This window comes from Coturnix japonica, chromosome 3, assembly GCF_001577835.2.
Source record: "Coturnix japonica isolate 7356 chromosome 3, Coturnix japonica 2.1, whole genome shotgun sequence".
In the NCBI taxonomy this organism is placed as follows: Eukaryota; Metazoa; Chordata; class Aves; order Galliformes; family Phasianidae; genus Coturnix; species Coturnix japonica.
In genome coordinates this window covers 87,743,977-87,767,706 of record NC_029518.1, presented here as the reverse complement: position 1 = coordinate 87,767,706, position 23,730 = coordinate 87,743,977, and the positions used below count along the sequence as shown (strand labels likewise).

Genomic DNA, 23,730 nt, shown 5'->3' with positions numbered 1-23,730 from the left:
ATAAGCACAATATTACAGTATACATTGTGCTCAGAAATTGAATTCCTTTTGAACAACAGGCTAGACTTGGCTGGAAGAATCTGCCTACTCTTTAAAAGATAAGCATATTCTTACAAGTATATAGTAGTTAAATCAAAAGCATACTAAATTCTACCAACTAATTTGGAGAAACAAGGCATCCTTGAGGCCACTTGCTGGAGTTTCATTTGCATTTCTGTCACAGATAGAAGTTTCCACTGCGGAAATGAGAAGCTGGATCTGGAATCGAACTCAGCGGTCAGGCACCTGCTAGGAGGCAGTGCTTCAGAGGAAGAGGCACTGTGGTTTCAACAACTTTCATGATGCGTTAAAACAGCAAAACAAGTACCAGAGGTACATTTATTTATGTTTGCATTTCCTTATTATTTATGCTTTCTCTCCACATGACCTTTTCAGCTTTGTAATTGAGAATTTAACCTGTTGTTCTGCTACATTGACTCCATTCTGACTGGTGCTACAAGACACTTGTTTTCTAGGCAAACAAAGGAATCAGCAGTGCAATGTTGCATGCAGATCTTCTGGGTGCAAGGTTTAGTTGTGTTTCCTATCATATCTCAAAGGTCAAGGCAGGGTCTGGTAGCATCACATGTTCCTGCACTGTGATGTTAACTAAATCCTTTTAGAATGTATTGACGTAGGATTTCCAAATATTGAGGCACATTCCAGTTTTCCAGGCCGATCAAGGAAGCAAAATAAATAAGAAAATACAGAAAGCCCTAGGAAAATCTTCTAAGATCAATAAAAGGCAAGCATTCTGTAAAACTGCTGTTCTTGAAGCTCATGCAGCATATATTGCATATTTAGACTGTGCTGACTAAGATTAAAATCTGAGCATCCTTCAGACCATTTGCAAGACAGCTGCACATGACTAATAGACAATGAGCTCAGACATGTGTACAGCTGAAATACAGGATGAAAGATTCTAACAAAAAAGTAGGTCAGATACAAAATAAATGGCCTCATCCATTCATATATCACTGTATGAATATCTGTAAAGCTCCAATTTGAGAAACGACTGTTTTCCAGTATAAACTTCAGTTTCAATTCTACTCCACATTATGATATAAACAAAGTGGGCTTTATTATTATTATTATTATTGAAGGGCAGGACCTATTACTGCTCTTTAACATACCCAAGGCAGGTTTTACTTTCAGCCAGGAAAAAAGAGTGAAAAATTGGAGTGGCCTGAGCTGAGGCAGCAGCAGCGAGCTGGCAGGATATATGTCTTTCTTCCTCTCTGTCCCTGTACCTGTACAGCAGTAAGCCAGGCTAAGTATGTGTGCACAGAACACTGGAAACAGCACCTGGAAGGTGCCTTACGTACGTGCTTTAAAAGAAAATACAAAAGAAGTACTGACAATTGATGAATATCAATGGTCTACAGAGTCAAGTTAGAAATCTGAAGAAGTAATTTAAGAACAGCCTGCAAAATTTTAAGATATGATTTTGAAATATTGTTTAAAAATGAGTTAAATGAGTTTTAAGTTACAGAAACATCATTTTATTACATAGCTACGCTGACATCTTTACACAAGACTATAGCAAGAACTTGTTCATTCTCCTATTGACTTAGCTCAAAAACCATTCATTAATGAATGATACCTACATGTGAGCGCCTGCAATTCTGCACAGTGATGTGATACAGCTCAGACTACTCCCTTGATCTCATAATCCCATAAGCACATTCAAATAACTTGTTTTATTCACTCAAGTGTGCATAACAGATTTCATGTCCAGCTTTTCAAAGCAGAATGGCAAAGGAGGAAAGGGAGTCAGCCTTCCCAGAAAAGCCTGCTAGTTTTCATTGCGCTTTTATTTTTAATAGCATTAGCACAATGCTTACTAGTGCTTACTTCTGAAGAGAATATATATTCACAGGCCTAAAAACAAAGTAATCTTTATTAAAAGACAAAATTAACATTTTTTTTCTTTTCAAGACAGACAGGTTTGTGTCTGGGATACTGGGATACTGACAGTGCTACACAGCTAACAAAGGGAGTAAATAATGTGCTTCAGGAAGTTTATCATTCTGACTCCTGTACAGAAGTGATACAATATCTGCCTCAAAATCTACCACAAGAGGACTGATCAAACTAAACAATGTGGGTGAGATCTGGCTCGCTGCCTTGGTGAATACAGTCTGTCTGCTGGAAATATGAGCAGTTTTACGACGTGTACTCTTTGCCCATATGCTCCCTCAGTGTGTCTGCCATTAGTGTTTAAGTACATGGGGTAAAGCAACTGCCTCATAACAAGCATAGCCCAGTCTGCACCAATTCCAGCCAGAGGAGCAGACAACACTCATCCCACTGAAGACCCCGAGCAGCAGGCAGCACTGCCCAGCTCACAGAGGCTCAACAGAGATTGACTGATGTCTTTTAGCTACCTTAAAGCTTTAGAAACATTGAAAGGTCTTTAGTGTTATAAATGAAGCATGCTAATGATGAATGGTGAGGAAAGATGAATTATTCCTCAATGTCAGCTAAGGATATTCCTAATTTTTTCTAATGGTTGGCTAGCATAAAGCTTTGGGTCACTTGCTCCTCTTACACCCTTATTCAAGAACAATTCCAAAGTACAAAAGCAGTTGTGTCAGCTGAGGTGATCTTGAGGAAAATGCTCTGAGAACTTGGGTATCTACAAAGGAAGAATCCAATCAACAATAATCAACACTGATGGATAGTGATCTAAGAGTTTAAGAACAGATCTCAACATTACCGTCCCAAACAAGGCCACATATATAAACAATTTCTGAACACAATTACAGAGTGTGAAGAAGCAGCTCAGAAATTATTACAGAGAAAAAGAAAAAAAAAAACAACCAAAACTGTTTTGAATGAATTTCTTCTCAAATACATCACATTTGGGTGTATTAACACTCAATATCATCAAAGATGTGCAAGTAAAAGATGAGATATGGAGGCAAACAGGCTGTTCTTATATGGAAGAATAATTTTGTTTATTGAGTTGAAGAATTTCTTAAGAACCTCCTTATCTAGACAGAAATCAGGATGAAGGTATTGCCTCTTCTGAACACGCTACAAAAATACAGCTTTGCTATTTGGTGATTAGCTTCACAGGTCTGTACTTGCGACTTGGAAACTCAGGCCAGCAATATGATTTTGAGCATAGGATAAACAGGGTTAGGCAGACAAAGCTGCTTAGAAACCTGGATGGTTTGTGAATCCAAGGGGAGAACAAAAAAGAAAGGGAAAAAGAAAGAAAAAAAAGATGCAACAGAAGTATCACTAGAAAAGACAGCTAACTAAGCATAATCCCAGTATTTGTTTTAGGAACAGTCCAAACAAGGCATCATCTAAGGTAACACAGTGAAAAACACTGAGGAAACCTCTGTCAGTACTGCAGATTGAGGTTACTGGAGACAATTCTGCATTTACCCAGTGCTATGGATGACCAAAACACACAGATATAGAGAAGTTCAGATCCATTTGAGACGGCCACAGAACCAAAACAGTTATTTTCTCTAGAAACCTCTGAGGGATATAGAATTACAAACATAGCAACTCAGATAAACCTCACTGTTTTCATATGTCCAAAATTTAGTAGATGACAAAGATGGTCTCAACAAAGTCAGGCTTGAATTAGTGTTCTCACCCCAGCCTGATAATTACACCATTAAAATTCCAGTATTTGTAAAGGCCAAGCTAAACAGTGACAGCTGGGAGCATTTCAGCTTATCTGGAAACCTGTCTTCCACACAAGATGGTCTGATAAATCCCAAAGGCCTCCCTGGAGGGAGGTTAAGGAAGTTCTATTCTGAATTCAGTTGGTAACTCACATGGTAGAAGGGATGCAGATTGCAGTGAAAAAACTTCCTGATGGACAAACTTAAGCCACAAAAAGCTGTCATAAAACAACAACCATTTAAAAAAAAATAAATCACAAAAGAGCTTTGAAGAATTTGCCTGTACGTGGTATTCCCAGGCTCTCTATCCCAGTAGATGATCCTTTGGTCTTGATCAAAGTGAAGAAGTCCAACAGGCCAGACAAAGAGCTTTAAACTCTAGACTGCTGATGTGGAGCTTTTATGTAAGTGCTTGAAAAGCGAGCAGTTAAAAACATGGCAACCTTACCAGCCAGCCACCCGGAAATATCACAGCAAATGGTAATGGATCTGAAAGAACTTCCTGATGAACATATGCTACCTTGTGTTCTCCTATATTGGATTCAATCCCACGGGCAGAAAATAAATACAAGGCCAGCATCCCATCTTCACGTGCACATGTAACAATGCACACAACAACTTGTCCTGCATCTACTGTCCTTAAACGAGATTCAAATGCATTTCCTATGGGCATTTTTATTTCTCAAGTACTCAAGCTGCTTCTTTGTTTGTTTTTAAAAAGGGAAAATATTTTTAGTGTGACTCTGAAACAAACCATTAGCTACTAGGACCAAACTGAGGATCAAAGTACAAACCCCTACATCGCTCTAACATGCTCATCCTGGTGAATATTCTATTCCACTAGGAACAGCATTCTTAATATATGCCTCAGCAGCCTGCAATTGTATTTATTTTAAATTCTGAAAATAAGCTTTGTGGGATGTCACTATGAATGAGTTCTACATAATTAAACAAGCTTTCAGATCCAGTAATCAGGCACAGGTAGATAATATCAGGCTAAATTACAGGGCTGTTCTTTATGGCCCATCCTCAGAGACAAACTACTGCCAAGGGCGATGGTTAGAAATCTTAATTACTTCAATAGCTGAAAATTGGCATGGCCCCAGACAGGATTGTTTGCTGGTATTAAAAAGAAACACTGAGCACTGGAACCATCATAGTCTTGGCATAGTTACAAGTTCCAAAGATTCAGGCTGGAGGTTTATCTTAACGTTTCAGAATGTCTTGTTATGTACATCCTGCTGTAGGTAGGCAGCTTCAAGATTACAACACGACTAAGGTTCTCCTCAAAAATCGAGCCTGGAAAGCAGTAATTAGATCATTTTCATTGCTATTCTCCAAAGAAATAACAAGATTTAGCTAACTTGCTAAGCTTGTCGCTTTTGTGACTAAAAAGCCTACAGGAATCAGTTTTGAAGGCTGCTTGCACATGAATTCAGATGGGTCAACTGCACTTGCAGAAGACTTTCTGCATGCAGTTCAGGAGCCCCTGACACAAAAAGGAAATAAAGCTGTTAGAGGGGATTCCAGAGAAGGGGCACAAAGATGATCAGAGGGTTGAAGCATCTCCCTAAGAGAACAGGCTGAGAGAGCTGGGGCTCTTCAGCCTGGAGGTGTCTCTGGGGGGACATCATAGCAGCCTTCCAGTACCAGAAGGGAGCCTACAGGAAAGTTGGGGACGGACTTTATACCAGGGCAGGATGAGGGGAAATAGCTTTAAACAGGAAGAGGTGAGATTTAGACTGAATATTAAGAGGAAATTCTTTATGGGGAGGGTGGTGAGACACTGGAACAGTTCCCCAATGAGGTTGTGGATGACCCCTCCCTGAAGGCATTCAAGGCCAGGTCAGATGGCCCTGTAAGCAACCAGGTCTAGTGGGAGGTGTCCCTGCCTACAGCAGTCGGAACTAGATGATCTTAAAGGTCCCTTCCAAACCAAACCATTCCATCATACTATGAGAGCACAGAACACAACAGAGGATGCACAGCCCTACATCCTTGTGGAAGTCATGGCAAGTTCTCCAGCTGTGAGAGATGCCAACCTGATTGATGTGATAAGGGATGGGATCTCTACAAACCCTGACTCAGCTGGAGAAGAAAAGGTTAGTACCACCCTTCCCCCATCCATGAATGCTCAAATGCTGAATCCCTCCCACTCCCACCTCACATACAAACAACAGGTACATATGTGATATATCTCCTTTTTGCAATAACTAAAAAGAACAGTGACTCAATGATTGGGTGTGCACTTGTCACCCTAATATTACCAGACCAGAGACTACAGCAGAACTAAGAGTGGTGATGCGGATCTTCCTTACCCATCTATCCAATCTCTTTTTTCATGCTAGATTAGAATGTAACACAAAGTGTATTATCAGCTTATAACCAAAGAGTATGGATATACAAATATATATACCCAGAATCTAATGCTAAGTATTGTAGTGGGATACAACTGATTGTTTGGTGTCATTTCACCTTAATTTAAACCAAGGGAGTGTCAAAATCTCAATGACTCTCATCTGATTGGATCATGACAGGTACCAAAATTAATTCTGCTTGATCTGAGGAATTAAGCTTTGTTGACTTGTTTGACTCATTTAGCCAGATATAAAATTATGTTACTAAAACTGGTATTATGGCTATTTAAACACCTTATCATACATCTTCAAGCAAGTGGCTTATAATATATTGTGCTAGACACACAATATTGATGACAAGAGCAATATAGGTATCCATTCACTTTTAATACACAGTATACCTGCCAAGAGCATCCAACATTGGCATGAAATGCAGAAAACATTCATATATCTAAATAAACTGCAGTAATTAAGTATCGTGAAGGTTTGTGCTACTGGATTGATCAGGAATCACATTTTGGAGCCCTATCAGTAAACAAGCTTATCCCTACACCATCCTTAGCACTTTGTTGTAAGGTCTAAAGGCTCACTAAGGTCTTCCTAGAGACCTCAGCACTGGGCAGTCCCATAAAATATGCTAGAGCCTGAGACATTACAGAGACATCAGACATGTTTCAAATTGTAAAATCCTGAACTAAATCTTGGCTTGCATACACTTGAGTGTATGTAAGCTGCATATTACAGAATTACAGAATTTCAAATGATTATGCCTATATTTATATTTCCACTCAAATAAAAATCTTTCCAGCTAGGAATTCTGCCTGGAACCGTATCACTAAATAATAACTTCCTTAGATTTCAATTATACTTTTATATAAAAGATTAAAATATACGTACACTTTAGTTTCATAGTCCTTCCAAGCTTTATCAAAGGGCTTTTTCAGGTCCTGTCAAGACCAAAAAGAAATAACAATGCAGTTACTTATATACATGAAAAATACTACAGATCTAACTATGAATCTATGCCACTCGCAGTGCCTACTGGAGCAAAGAATTCTGCTTGTTCTTGCAAAGCTCGCATAAGGACCATGTAAAAGCAGTCTTGTACATAAGACTAATACATTGACATTAGTAAAAGCATCTCTAGGAGTCCAAGTGAGTTGGATTTTTCAACAATTATAATATTAAAGCACTTGATTATTTTCTCAAGTCAGCAACATGGAGCAACACTGTATAAAGTGCACTTTTTCTGACACAGAAGAACAGAAGAAAAAGAAGAGCAAAACACACTAAGCAATCAACAGAAAGGTCATAAGTGTATAAATAATCCTAAGCGTATAAATAATTGTTTCATCCCTCAGTAACACAGAGGCCATTTTTAGTCTGTATACATCATCTTCTTCCTTCAGTGTCCTAGAACAATAGCTGCCAGTTGCTTCCTGTTTGTTCAGCAGTAAATGAAGTGTAAGCCAAATACATTTGTCAGCTATAGGCTTTGAAATTTATTATAAACATATCATCAGAGCTCTAAGTTACTATTATTTTAATAGGAAACATATTCAGAGCACAAGTAGATTTAGCCTTTCTTCAGAAACACAGTACGTTCATTCAATGCTTTTCATAAAAAGGTACATTTAGAGTGCTAAGCGTATGCATTAATAAAAATTCTTCATTTTTAAAGTGCTATTCCCTTTCAACTAGGTAAATATCTGTAAGTTAATAATTCTCACACCTCCTTCTCTGCTTATCTTCTATATCTCAGAACTCTTTTTAAAGCTTTCATATGTTTTGTATATGCAATCAACAGCATGCTGTATGTGCAACCACTAACAGAAGGGACAACTCAATTCATAATAAAAACTAATCATCTTGTTTATTAAGCTAATTAGTTTTATATCAAATCAGATAAAAATATTATGTTAGCTAAATGTATCTACGGTACTAACAATAATTTAATATGTAAATAAGAATATAAACATACCCCTTTTACTCCTTTCAGATCTCCCTTCAACAAACTGTCCAACGGAAAAGTGATTATGTTGTTCATATTCTGAATCTACGAGACAAAAAATTACATGAAAATACATATAATACATTTTAATGTAGAATGCACATTGTCAAGTAATCTTCATAGAATCACAAAGGGTGGGAAAAATCCCTAAAATCATCAAATCCAACTTTCCACCTACAACCAATATTGCCCACTAAAGCACATCCTTTGGGACCACATCTACACATTTCCTGAACACCTCCTGGGATGGCGACTCCACCACCTCCCCAGGCAGCACATTCCAGTGGCTAATCATTCTTTTGGAGAAGCTTTCAGAATATGCAACCAAAACCACAGATTTGAAGCCATCACCTCTCATCCTATCACAGTTACACAGTAGAAGGGGCCAACTCCCACCTTACCACAACCTCCCTTCAGGAAGTTGTAGAGAGCAATAAGGTCTGCCCTGTGCACCCTCTTCAACAGACTGAACAATCCCAGTTCTAATAGGACTTGTGCTCCAGACCCCTTTGCTGCCCTTCTCTGGACACACTCCAGACCTCAATGTCTTTCTTGTTGTGAGGGCCCCAAATGATCACAGTACTCGAGGTGGGACCTTGTCAGAGCTGAGCACAGCTGGACAATCACCTTCCTGCTCCTGCTGGCAACACTGTTTCTGATACAAGCCAGGATGCCATTGGCCTTCTTGGCCAACAGGGCACATCTTATATAGCATTTTCCTAGCACTGCTTTATGAACATATTTATCAGCACAACCAGCATCCAAAGATGTAGTAACACAAGTTAATTAAACTTATTCTGGAGAGATTACAATCCAAGCCAGCAAGAAACCAGACAAATTCCTGCTCATATAAATATCTCATCCAACAAGCACAAAATGAAACCACTATTTCTAACGCTGACTGATTTTACTGTTTAAGTTATACCAAAGTAATGACACATTTTTTCTGCATTTTTAATTCATGAGCATAATTTAATCTTGTTAATTTTGAAGTCTCTTCAGGCCCATCTCATAAAATATGTCTGTTACGCTACACAGTGCCTTATTCTGACGCAGATCACAAACACAAAGAACTCTGGTCCTTAAAAAGCCATTAGTTAAACATTTAGTGTATACTCTTAGCAAGTACCATTTACCTCTCAATACTGATAAAACTAAAAACGTATATAAATTTAGATAAATAAATAAAATAAAAAATAATGGTTCTGAATAGCTGATCTGTATTACAGTATTCTGACAGAGGAAAAGACCGAAGACAAACAGTAGGAATAAGAAAGAAAGTAGCACACACCAAGAACAGGAGCACTTCATTTCCAACCCTTTATGATTGCAGACAACATACCAAGTATGAGCCATGACAGCTAGGCAAAGAGTTTAAACCGTAACAATGCAAACAGACTGTGCTGAACACAATAAACAGAGTGCTTTAGAACCACATGACAGAAAGGAAATCTGATTAACTTTTGCAGCAGGGAAGGGAACTTCTAAGGGAACTGGCCTGTTAAGTTTCTACGATAAATCACATTTCCCCTCCTCCACTCTACATTTCCTTCTCCCCGAAAAGCTGCAGGATGCAACCACAGCCCTTTAGAATCAACATGTTCAGTTCCAACTCTTTGTGTTTGTTTTTAAAACAATTCTTACAAAGACTGAATGAGCAACATCCACACATGCTTAGCTGACAGCACTAAGCCACCTCTAAGTTCTCTGCAGCACTACAACATCCACATACCAACGTAATAGTGTCTACAGTTAATAAAATAGTACTTTATAAAATGTAAGTGAACCAGCTTAAATCACACCAAACTTAGGTAAAAAATAAAGACTTCTACAAGAAGACCGATGAAATGCACATATCTATGGACACAGAAACCCATTATGGCTGTCCAAGAGGAGAAATAGAAGAGGCTTCATGTAAGATCTCGTCCTATGCAAGGTGTTCTACTGCATTATTTTACTTTATCACTATGTTGTAATAAAAGGCCTAACATAATGATAATGCCTTCATAGCCTTCATTTAAATATTCTTCAAATCCATGTAATCAAGCAGAAATCAGGAGTGAGGCGCTTCTCAACAGCAGATTCAAGACAAGTGTTTCTTTCCTTAAGTGGCAGGACCCTCAACTACCTGGAAACATATTCATGCTAACAACCATCAGCCTTCAAAACAGTCCTGGAAATTCCCTAGTGATTCAGTTATTAGGGTATGAACTCGTGCTCCTAAATAGAATACTCTAGAAGAATTAGGATATATATATATATAATATATATATATATATATATATTTAATGCAGGGAGAATGTTTGCCTGTTCAAATTAGTTCCGTGCGCTACTACCTGTAAGTTACTTTCAGCCCATTGTATTCTCTATGTTCCTGATTTACCTGCAACAAATGTCAGCATACATAATGCATGAATTTGTCATCATTAGCCTAGTTAGATGAATCGTACTTGTTCATACTTATAAATCAGCAAAGCAGGACACACAAGAATGACCTCACATTTTTTCCCTCCTTCTTGAGAAGTTTAAGCTGGACTATCAAAAAATACAGGCTCATTTTTCACATGCAGAGAAGCAATAATATGCTGCAGCTCCTGCTCTGCGTACACAGCGAGCTAAAATGCATCCATCTATTTATGTTTTAAAATATATTTTAAAAAGAAAAATGAACAAAAGTGCATAAAAGCTCCAAAGAAATTAAAGTTGTCCTGTGCCAGAGGAACACAAGCAAGTTCCACATGTTTTGGGGAAAAAAGAAGTATTAAAATAAAAGCAAAGCAAAGACACAGTTGACCTGGTTTCTACTTCCAATGCTGCTGCTTTGGCACACTCACAGTTTTCCTCTGACAGTTTCCAACAAGATAAGATGACAGAGACAGAATAATAAATTAAAACTTCCTAAGTTGGAGAAAGCTCAGAGGAGGAGAAGAATAAATGGCAGGGGGGAGAATGTAAATATAAACGAACTCATGGCTGCCAGAAGCAATGGCAAAGGCAACAGGCAAGCCAACATTTGCTAAGCGGAAAGACTTTCAAGGAGCTTAAGAGGCTACGGCTAAACACTGAAGTTCTTCATTTGCCAGCACTCCGATTTATTTTAATGAGACTTTTTTTTTCAGAGCTGTTTTAAATCTGAAACAAAACAAACAAAAAAAGCAAATGAAAAAAAGAAACCAAAGACTTTTTCACTACTTCTCAAGGAGATTTCTTAACACAGAGTGATTCCGATTAAACTAAAACTCAGGCACTTGAAGAACCTACGACATGACTCATGCTGCTGTTTCCAAATTCTAGACGCATCCCATGTATTAAGAAGCCATGGGCTTTCTCAACCACCAGTGAACTCAAGTGTTTACAAGTGACAGTTTTGCTTCTGACTCATAGTCATTTTCTTTAAGGCAAGCACTATTGCACTGAATAAGTTTCAGTAGTTTTTCCAGTGACTTGAATAGGACAGGATCAATCAACATGAGCACAAAGTGACTGAAAACCCAGAAAGGCAATACAGAAGAGATGCTTTTGGCATCTAATCATAAGATTTTGGGAAAATCACATAACAAAAACATTCAACTTTTCACCACACCTGGCTCTCACACATCAGGACACAGTGGTACCTTTGAGTGTCCTTGCTCCCAGCCCTACCTGGGACATGATCATGTGTCCCATAACTGGAATAGGCTGACTTGGTGGCACAGCAATCATCTACTGCAATCTCTGTACTTCATACTTACTGCAAGAGCAAGCCTTAACATCTCCTTCCTGATTTACATGCAAGTTTATGGTATTTTCTGATTATCTGAATCCCTTTAGATGTTCTGGGTAATTCTGTGTACAGTAGCACCTAAAGATAATTTTGAAAGCCTAAAAATGAAATTTCTTATTTATGTATTTTTCTTGATTTATTTTTCATGATCTAGGATATTGCTCTCAGGCCTCTCAAGGTCATAGCATCATAGAAGCACTCAGTTTGGAAAGACCCTAAAGATCATGGAGTCCAACCATGATCTAACCATACTACCCCAACTAACAACCCTCTGCTAAATCATGTCCCTGAGCATCACATTCAAGTGGTTTTTAAAGAATTATTTATCCAGCTCCATCTGAATCCATTCCCTCCAGTTCACTGACAACACCACACAGCTCGGTGTCATCAGCGAACTCACTGACAAGTGCACTCAATCCCACCATCCGTGTCACCAGCAAAGATGTTAGACAGCACTGGTCCCAGTACTGATCCCTGAGGAACACCACTCATCTTCACATGCACATCAAGTTATTGACCACGACTCTTTGAATGCAATCAACCAGGTAATTCGTTATCCACTAACTAGTCCCCCCATTAAATCCATGTCTCACCAATTTAGAGACAACAATGTCATGGGGGATAGTGTCAAATATTCTGTGCAAATCCTGGTAGATGACATCATATAATTGCTATTCCCTTGTCCACCAATGTTGAAAGCCCATCACAAAAGGCCACCAAATTTGTCAGGCATTATTTCACCCTTAGTGAAGCCACCTTCATTAAGGAGGCTGTCATCTCCTTCTTTTCAATGCACAATATTATCGTTTCCAGGAAGATCTGCTCTGTGATCTTACCAGGCATAGAGATAAGAGTGACTGGCCTTTGGGTAGCAGCTTATGAATTTCATCTGCCAGGACACCTGGACACACAGGACTCTAACCAACCAGACCCCTAAAAAGGCCAAAATCTGCTCTCCTGAAGTAAGCTTGCTGTGCACCCTCCGCACTGCCATAAGGTTCTCAAGCTCCAAAATTCCATGGTGGCTACAGCCAAGGATGCCCTTGAGTTTCACACTCCCCATCAGTTCCTTCTTGATGATGGGAACAAGTCGAGTACAGAATCTCTACTTGTTGGCCCCTTTATCACTTGGAGAAGGAAGCTACCACTGATACCACTGAACCTGGTTGGATGGCCTGCAGCAGAAGCCCCACTGTAACGTCACCTGTTCCAGTTTATACTTTAACCCTGACCCACAAGCTCTAGGTCAGCTCCTCATCTATTCCCAGACAGAGCTCCATGCACTCAAGCTGGTCTCTGACATACAGGGTGACATAACCTCCTTATCTGCCTTGTCTATGGATCCTAAGGTGTCTGTATTCTTCTATTCCAACACTCTGGTCACGGGAGCCATCCCACGTCTCCATGGAGCCAATAAGATCACGACCCTGCACTGTTCCAACCCATTATCCAGAAAATTCTAGACACAAGAATAACTTCACTATGCAGTACAGAAATACAGGTCCTTCTGTTTCCTTATTGGTTATCTTCTACATCCAAGCAAATCTCCTTTCTTCTTACATTTTTAAAAATAGGAGCATATGTTCAGAAAAATGCCTCCGTTGTTCTTCCATTTCTCCTCACAGAAAATCCAAGGACTATTAATAAAAAAATTTCTCACATTAAATCTCTTCCTTCCAGCAACCTTTTTACACAGAGAAGATAGCAGATTCCAGTCCTCTCACTTACCATCAGAAAAAAAAAGTCCAAGCAGCAATACTGTATGTGCCACAAAAGGTACCCTTACTCTGTTAGCTCAAGCACAGCAAAGAAGCTTCCATTTTTTTTCTGTATTTCCCTATCAAAACAGACTTCGTAACTGACCAGTCTCAAACACAATTCTAATTCAAGGGAAGTTCAATGAAGGTGTAAAATTTGGCATGGGAGCTATGGCTAAAAAAATACTGCAGAATATATCATCAATTATTCAGTGCATTAGGCAAAAGTGAGTAGCTACAAGGACTTGACATGCAATAAACACTTTTATTTTCCTCTTAAGAAGTTTCAGAAATCGCTTCAAATTTGAAGAAGAAATAGAGTTCTATTTCTTCAAAAAAAGTAGCAAAGCTAACACATGAAAAGTCAAGCAATTCCAAGACATGAATTTCATCTTAAATAGTTTACAGTTGATTCATTTGATTGTAACAAAAATTACATCAGAGATTAATGAGATAGTTTAACAAACTAATGTCTTGACAGGTCCGTGAAAACATCATAGTCTTTTGAGAAACCTTCATATATACTAGAGGAAACAATAACTCTAAAACCCTATTAAAAGTAGAGCAACTTTATTATGTCTTTCCTTTATCTTTCTAAAGACAAGTTTTAAAAAAACCAAACTCTCTTTGCAGAAGCACTTTACAGCCACAGCTCTAAATGCCACCCAGACCGAGAGCTGACAGAACACATCAGCTTCGAGAAACAAAATCAAAGTACACGACAAAGCAAAACTCGACAGTAGCCTCAAAGCTTTGCCAGTGTTAATAGCTTTGGCATCTGTTCCAGTCTGAACATGTCCTCTCAGTTCCCTGTGCATTCCCCACTTGCTTCAGCTAAAAATCTTCTGGGGAAATTCAGAGCCCTGTGAAACTTCAGGGGCAGGTTGACCTAAATAATATCTTCCAGTGTTTCTTCTTAACAGCAGCAGGTTGAATATCGCTAGCCACATTTCTAACACAACTACTTAGAACCAAAATATGTTGGGTGCTATAAGGCAAGATTCTAGAAGGAGGATGTTTTTTCACTGCCAACATGCTTAAGGCATTCAGAGCTGGTTATCTCACAGCAGTGTGAGAAAGCATGGGGGTTGTTCCACATATGGCTATGATTATTAAAAGAAAATATATATATATCCAATGTTATTTTCAACCAGTATATAGGACTCTTAATGCTTGTCAATATCCTTTTAATCCCTTGGAAAATCAGACCTATATCAGCAAACTTTCTTTGAAGTTTGTGGAAGGAAAGTTGTTCATATCAGAAATATTTTGTACAGACAAGAATTATTAAGACAACAAATGCTTACATAAAACTCCATTACTGCTTGGCTCCTTAAAATTAAATACATCATCAGCTTGTTTTTTTCTGGGGAGAACAGTGCAGCTCTTAGTAGATTGTTTTTTTAAGCCACATAAACATGGCATTTTACAGATCCATTTGTTTAATGAAGTCACCATATTGCAGCTAATGTAAGATAGAGGGGTTTTTCATCAACAGAAGGTAGTAATCAGAAGAGCCATTCTATTTCCCTTCCCATATGAGCAGTCTACCTCTATGGAAAACTACTCAGGATAAATGACTGATTCACACTTGATAAGGATTCTCTTCTGACACATAATCTCAGATGCTATTTGTACAGCCAGAGATATTCAAATCGATGTGACCAATATGAAATACATTTCATTGCAGATAAATACACTTGGGGCTAGATTCTCTCTCTTCGATATCACAACTGAGTAAAAAGAGAGGACAGCATCAGGGCGTGAATGAGACTGCCCTAAATCACATCTGCTGGAAACATTCCCCAAAGAACTGATTATGACCAGCTGGCTGCAAACTAGACATTTGGTCTAGATTCATAAAAGCATCTGATCTGTCTACATCCATTGATTTCAGCAGACGCAGATTTTTATATGTTTGTATCAATCTGGGTCATCTCCCTTTTCTCACCCCCAATTTAAGAGTTCCGTGGCTCCAATTAATCCTGGGACTCGTCCAAACACAGCTCTAGCGAGTACAATGGAGAATCAGAATCTGCTCTGTTTGTGCTCTCTGCTTAACGTGAAACTGAGGCTGAAAATTCTCCATTCGTAATCAAAATTCCTATTCTTCCATTTGGCTCCATCCCATTTGGCTCACTGAAGAGTATTTTTAAGCCTTATTGGCTTCAGAAGCAGAACTGGTCCCCGGTGAATACTACTGTCTTATGACATGTTTCATTTCTTCCTGACTGTCCTCCTTGAGAAGCAAGAGACTCTTCCAGAGACACCAAAATCTCTCTTTAGAAATACAAATGGAAAGTGTGAAAATATAAAGTAAAAGCAACATCAAAACCGAGTAAACCAAGTTGAGTTTTACTGGTTTCACAATTTAAAAACAGAATTACTTTGTTGTGGGAAGCATTCAGACATGAGAATTGCTAGAAGAGAGTTATGTGGTTGGGTTTGGGTTTCTTTGAGTTTTGAAAGGTGCAAAGCTAAGGTGCTAGACGTTTCCTTAAGTCAAGTTTCTCTTTTTTGTTTATTTAAGAACAGTCGTTGATAAAGCACAACTTATCATCAAATTGAAGAGCTGCTGTAATTCAGAAACATAGAAATGACAGTGCCATTAAAAGGTGACGTGTTTTTATGCAAGTAATTCTTACCAGATTTTTGAAGAGTGCAGTTAATTCCTTTGTAAACACAGAAAATTTTAAAAACGCTGTTCCCAAATCTGGGTCATCCCTGCAAACACAGTTGCCTCCAAATTTCTCCAGTGCTTGTGTGTACTGTTCTTCATTTTCCACGTGAGCTTCAAAAAGAACAAAACATGAAAATACTGTCAGCAGATCATAGGTTATAAAAATTACACCCAAGCTTAAAAAAAACAGCAGGGAAAAATAACTTTTCAGAAGGTTTTTCTCACTAAGCAAGTTTACTTAATACAAGAAAAAATATTTATCTTTTAATAGTTATGCTGGAAGTATGAAGTATCTCACTAATACTGCTTTATGTGCATCTATCTAAATGCTGTACGAATGTGTGCAAGTGTCACTGCAACAAGAAAATAATCTGACAAAAATCCTGTTTAGAAAGACATGCAATATTTCTGTAACATACAAGAGACCACAGAGCTCCTAATTCCTATAATGAACTTCTATAGTTCTTTCTTAATGCTCTCTAAATTTAACTGCTGTGTACAGAACAAAGAATCAGAGGGGAACGGAAATACTGGCAGTATCCTGAATCCCTACTGCACAGGGCGATACATCAGAGAGTCTCAGGTCATCTTAGGAAATGGACTGCAAACATTACAGATGAGGATGCAACCTGTATCCATGTTAGCTCTCTGATCCAGACCAGCAGTGGGGATCTGAAGCAAATCCTAGTAAGTCTGCTTTTAACATGGGATGACTTAGAGCAGTTGCGGTTCATGACCATTAGGTTCCCTCCTAAGAGGACAAAACTTTCTTAAAAGTGCCCCGGTGCCTAATGGAGATGACAGGCTCTGAATTTAGGTGTAGGCTGCACTTCCTTAATGCTCTTCAAAGCATGAACTCTATGTTTTGAGGATTTATTCCACCAGATAGTGAGATGAAATCTAGGCCAAAGCAGGCTCTCCTGATTCAAATACAAGGAAAATGTGAGGGGCCTCCATCTTATCTACATCTAGCTAGTAATTCAATCATAGCCTACCAGTTACTTTCCAGTGTAGACGTAAAAAGTGAACGTAAATCTAGTCTGAGGAATTAAATCAACCTCTTTCTGAGCTTAGTGACTGAGTTAAGCTTGAGCACACATGGCAAAGCACATCAAGTTGGTACCTGATTAATTTATTACTGCCTACTTCTTATTCTAGTTGCAGCATATTTCTAATGGTTCAAAAGAAGTAAAAATAAAAACCCCACACCCTAGAAAACAAATTATGCGTAAATAAGAACAAAGAATCCTTCCTGGCCATTGCATGAAACCAGCAGAAACCCTGAAGATTAATGTTAGTTCAAACTAACAATGATCTGGTTTAATTTCAAGTCCATTTGTGTACGTTAGCAATTTAATATCCAAAGGATTCATGTTGCAATGTCCTTTCCCCAAAACATTTTGCTATTTGAACTACAGGGTAAATTAAAGCTAAACAGCTAATACTACTATGTGACATGAATAGACCTGGAGAAGCTTTGAATGAACTGAGACAAACCGACACTTGATGATACTTTGAACAAACTGGCACAGACAGCAATAAACAGGGCTTGGCTCGTCGCAGCTGCACTATTCACACAGCTACCCAGCGCGGTTCATTATTTCCATATCACTTTCTTCATCCCTCCAGCTTCCTGCACCAAGCTTTGCATGTCTGAACCCAAGTAAGGGTGGAGGTCAGGACAATTCAAATAGTAAAAAGAGAGCACCACCACTGCATGAAAACAAGGTGAAAAGGCTGCTGCTGTTAATTGCCATAGTTAGATGTGAAATCAGCAGTCAGCAGAACCATGCTGGCTTTTTATCAGACTTTTACAAGAGGTTTCTATTCCATACAGTATCCTCTTTTGAATACGGAGCCACAGTTTTTTTGTCAAAAGAAACTTCCACTGGCTGGAGAAGCAAAGCTGTATTTGTGCTGGTGGAACAGATGTGCCTTCAGATGTTTATTGTCAAGATCTAGCAGCATGAATTTAAAAACTAGGCAAAGCACTGATTTTATATGCAAAAAACGCAGTGATTTGCTGCGATACTGTAACAAATACACTGATGAGGAAGCATAGTCTAGCAACCAAAAATTACCAAGAAACAAAAAACAACAGAACACAGCATAACAAACAGATACATAACAGATGACACAGCTCCAGATTAGTCTTAAGCTGGACTCTAAACCACCCAAAAACAACAGCTTCATAAGCTTCAGCAAGAAGAAATTCCTTTCAATTAGCTGATACAAATTACACCACAACAGTAGTCCCTGTTATAATTTTATATCCAAACACCAACATACTCATAAGTTCTGTCAGATATTGGTGGCTCTCCAAAATTGCCAGACCTATTTTTTTTGCATGTAATATAGGTTTTCTTAGCTCTAATTGCTGTGATCTGCAAGATGAGAACAAAAACAAACAAAATGCTGTTTCTTCTTGTTGCTGATCCACAAAAATAAAAACGTCGTTTATTTTTTCACAGGTAAACAGAGCGAATCCATGGGATTGGCGCAGGATGAAAATGCACAGTAACAGTTCTGCATATTTTTATCACTTTGTCAGAGAAATAATCTGACTCTGCATATCATGACAATAACAAACTGAAGCTCATCAGCTTTCTCTTGTCATGAAATTCTCAACGTGCAGAATTGGGAGCCACCAGGAAGGCTGTTTATAAAAGCAGTTAGTTAAGTTGGTGTAGATTTCCATCACTGACAAAAAGGATAGATACACACCCTGCCTCCCCCCACGTCCTCAAGGACACAGATCACATGCCTTGCAGTGAAATCAACACAACCTGGGTTAGATGAGCACCTGAATGGCTTATATAAATTTACACATGCTGAAAATCCCATCCAGAGATCTCTCAAGCAGCAGGGGTGGCAGAAAGAGCAGGTAGCCCTGAGCAGGGGGAAGGACCCCATTTCATATCAGTACAGCATGGCAGGTTCAGCTATCTCTCAAAATTTCATTGTTACTGGTCCCATTATTATGCAGCAAGTTCAAGACTGCCATTAAAAATGTACATATTTCTTCTCTTAGAGTTACCCATGTAACTTTCTGTTTCATTATGAAGACCAAATTCAACAACTCACCAACCCTTTAGTTTCAGCAGTACAGCTGAACACAAGTTATTAGCTACTTACCCAGACCAGATACATTTATAGCTTTGACAGATTTCTTCATTTTGTAGAGTACAGTTCGGTCAACATCCAGAGCCTAAAATAGGAAAAAAAATTAAATGTGAAATACTGGCTTGACCTCCAGTAAATGTGTGCCCTAGAAACTTTCTGTACTTACATCAGAATTGTGTTAGTTAATTTTATTCCCGTAATTACTGAATTACATGCCAGTTGTTCCCACCCCATCTGCACAACCCATTCTCTCCCTTTGTTCACAAGGATACATCTTCCCTCTTCCCATGGTGACGGGATTCATTTGTACCCAGCACCTTCTGGGTTTATTAATAGTTTAATATTCCAAAATGGAAGTATTTATACAATAATATCTTATGTTCAATTATTAAAGAAGCTTACTTAAAATAGTTTCAGCCTGCTGTATGTTTTGACATATGATGCTGAAGAAACAAGCAATATTACTTCCTCAGGCAGAATATTAAAAATGGAACTTAATTTCAGCTTTCTTGAATAATTCAGTTAATTAATTGCATTCCCAGCCATATGAACTTTGTGACTGCTGTGCAGAGCAAAACAAATTGAATCTCACTCAAAAATACACTTTTTTCTTGACACTGTGCAAAGCTTTTACCAACGCGACAAAATTCAAGTTTAAATCCCGTCCGGAATCCTCAAGCACTTAGAATCAACTCGTTTGAAATCAAGAAGATTTCAAGAAACATTATCACCTGTGATAGGCTGAAAAAAATCCCTAAGAAGGCCCACAGAAGTCACACAGGACTGTTCATTTCAGCAACTGGGACTGCAGCCATTAAAACAAAGCAGTATACAGCGCAGTCTCAAAGGTCAGAATAGTCACCTGCCTGCATGGAAACACAAAAGGTAAATCCCTCATTGCGTATGAAGTGAGTGCTAAAATAACCTCAGCAGAGCATCCATCCGACCAGCTGATTACAAAGGAAAGACAATTTCATCAATGACTTCATCAAAGAGCAATTACTCTCTTGGAAAGGAAAAGAAAGCAACATCCCCAACAACAAGCATCACAATTAATGGCCCAAGGGAAGGATGATGGCCAGAGACTTTGAAGTTACAGACTCAGTTCCCAGCTGAGCCTCAGATTTGTGTGTGCAGCTGATAAATTATTTAATGCCTGCACTTCAGTTATGGGAAAAAAAAGAAATAGAAGAATATGGTAATATTTCAATAAAAGGAGAGTGCAGGAAGGATAATGTACTGATTGAATTACAAACCACTCGTACTATTGTGATGAGGGTTACAGATAGACCTGAAGGTACTTTGGCCATGACTGCATCAGTCAGAAAGCACAGACTCTCACTAAGGGAAAATTTTAGCTCTTCTTCAACTAAAGTCATCATTTTGGTTTGCCAAAACCTCCCAACTGATTCCTGCTTTCTCTAGGATTACAGACCAGAACACAAAGCTAGTGCCATAACATAACGGTGCTGGCAATTTCAATATCAAGGAGAGGTTGTTGGTTCACATAAACGTTCAAAACATGCACCTCAAAAAGAAAACCTTAGAGAAGACTGAGGTGCAACAGAACAAGCAAAACCTAAGGCTGTAGTTTGGTGGGCATTTTCCAGACAGCCAGAATAGGGTTGCTTAGGACTCCTGCCGTCCTTTCAGCTGCTCCTGTACAAGGGTTTGTGGGGACAAGTGGTGAACCACAGCAGACAAGTGATCTGCCTTCAAAGCGATGTATATAGAAAAACTTTTTTCAGTTGGATTCAATACAACTCAGACGAGAAGGCAAGGGACAAGCAGGGGTAAGTAGAATGGTCAACAAACCTGTGTGCTCCTGCTGGAGAACATCTCCAAGACCATTCCTGAACAAGAATTACATTCATGGCTACTTGAGTTGAGCAAGCACTTACTGTTGTTCTCTCTTTTTCTCTTTTCTCACCCTTAGCATCACACTAGTCTTAACCTTCCTTCACATGTCCCTTCATTCCACGTTCGGAAGAATGTGGATGTTTTGCTGTTGATTTAAATAACTGATATAATCAGTGACAATGGTAAGAAATTCAGTACTGAAGACTGCAAAGTCATTTCACCTTGGGGCACTGTGGTTATTTGAACTGGAAGATCATTTACCAAAACACTAGAGAGATTAAGCATTTTGGTTTAGCTGTTGTAGGTCCAAGGTGTTGGCCCTACCAGCCTATGTGCCTTTCCAAATCAGTGCAAGTTTCACTTGGTAACAAACACTTCCAGAAGAACTGCATGCACAAAATGGGATGCGACACAGATGTTGTATTCATCCACTAGGATGTGAAATGCGGAATGGAAGTAAATGGTTTTCTTGAACTGTTCTGGTTTTGCAATCAGATTATTTGAAATAAGCTACCAAAAACCTTTATCAGGCCCACAGCCAAAGGGAGTCAGCACATATTCAGTGCACAATAGGGATTATGAGGAAAATTTTCAAAAGCACAGAATATAGGAGAAATAAGCCACCTTCCTGACAGGATCTCCAAGCTATTACGTAGAGAAACAACCAATTGATTTTGATGGATTAATATGGCAGCAATAGCCCACGTCCTATGCTTGTTCAGGTAACCTGATAGACAAGCTGCAGTCTGGTCCCTCCAAACTTGAAACAGTCCTAACTAAGAAAGAAGAAAAAGGGTTAAGCGCTCAGAAACATTTAAGCTAAAAACTAACATAAGCATAAAATCAGCTGAGAAAAAGCCACACGTGAACAAACTGCAGCTGGAAATCAGGAAAACAAACCCAGTTCTGGAAAGCCTGGGAATGAAGGGTAAAAAAAAATACCAGGCCATCATAGGAGGAGCCTGAATAAACTTCTGAAGGACTGTTGTGGTGGCTCCTGCAGCGGTACAGAGCCAGACTTGCCCTTGTTCTTTTAGTCCTCCAATTCTCTGTGAAATCTTTTGATACTGTGTCATTTTAGAGCAGCGATGCACATCTATAGACTGATGCATGAAATCCTGAAACATTTCCAGTCACTAATACTATATTGTAGTCTCCCTTACGGTCCTAAAAATGGTGCTCTGCCTTGCTTGCTTTTTGTTTCAGTTAAAGACATTGGTCCCTCCCCTACAAGTCTGTGATTCTGCCATCTCCATGTCATAAATACATACACGCTACATTGATGCTCACACACACACCACAATGCCGTCCTCCCCACCTTCAACTGCTGTGCAATTTGAAGTGGCTGCTGACATTGCACATTCTAACACACTTCTTTAAACCCATTTACAATGCCCAGAAAACTTCTGAATCAGAAAAAAGTAACAATTTAATTCATACAGTGGGATCGTTTTGCCCTCTCATTTAATGCTTTGAGCTTTGACTCAAAGAAAGTCCAACCCCCCTCACTCTATGGCAGTTGTTTATTTTGGCATCTTTTTGCCCCAGCACAATATACTCAAAGAGGACATATGAATTATTGTCATGCTCCCACTCAGTTTCTACTGATAAGGCCTTAGACTTCCTCGACTTCCCTTTTGTTAAAAATAGTAATAACAACTTTAATTTAGAGGGGAGAAAAAAGAAGAAAAACATTCTATAGATACAGTACATTAGTAAAGAAGCTGCTTTGTGGTCTAAATGGTCACATTAAAGTGAATGAACTTCTAAGGCCCATACGTACTGACTGTGCATGAAGCAATTCAAATCACACTGTAATTTATTTATTTGTTGCTAAGTTCCACATGCCTGATGAGAATGTAGCAACATGTATGTCTTGAATTATTAGAGGCAGGGGGCCAACATACCAAAATAAAGAGAAGCTTTCAGAATGAGCGCTACACTGGAGGGAGAAGGGCTGAACTGCAGCTCACTGATCAGTAGCACGGCTTTTCTCCTCCTGTAAGAACAAAGTCCAGTTTCACTTGCCAAAGGCCAATTTCCATTTTAACTGCTTCAAAGCTTTCTACTCCGAGCAAAGAAACACACCAGCTAATGAGAACCAAACCCATCTTATTACGAAGAAATCAGCGCTAGGTTAATGAAACTTCCTAAACTGCTATTCTGCATCCTAGTCCATGGGCCACAATCTGTCCTGCTACTTTAAAATAAGAACAATAATAAACCTGTTCAAGTGCATTTCCCATTGCCTAGGCAGATTTCAGCCCCCTGGGAAATACAATATTCCAACACTTATTGGTGTTTTAAGTCTAGCCTTAAAATCTCAAAACTAGCAACAGTCTGAAAAATCAGCATTCTCTCATTAGGTCTGTACAACATTTGGGGTTCTTTCTTCTGGTGGTTGAAATTAGTAATACATTCAGCACATTTCAGGCTGACAACAGAGGAACGAGTGTGTTACTTGCTCTTTTCAGAGGAGCAGAGCAAAAAACA

General features: G+C 38.9%; 1 protein-coding gene across 4 annotated transcripts in view; it reads right to left on the bottom strand.

Annotated features, from left to right (window-relative positions):
• Nucleotides 1-23,730, bottom strand: part of ASAP2 (ArfGAP with SH3 domain, ankyrin repeat and PH domain 2) — a 77,023-nt gene that overhangs the window by 37,433 nt on the left and 15,860 nt on the right. For all 4 annotated transcript variants that reach the window (XM_015859400.2, XM_015859398.2, XM_015859396.2 and 1 more), the window contains exons 2-5: nt 19,390-19,462; nt 16,220-16,365; nt 8,025-8,099; nt 6,941-6,990 (exon numbers count right to left, since the gene is read on the bottom strand). In XM_015859400.2, the coding sequence (XP_015714886.1) occupies nt 6,941-6,990; nt 8,025-8,099; nt 16,220-16,365; nt 19,390-19,462 (344 nt within the window). The remainder of the gene's footprint in view (nt 1-6,940; nt 6,991-8,024; nt 8,100-16,219; nt 16,366-19,389; nt 19,463-23,730) is intronic.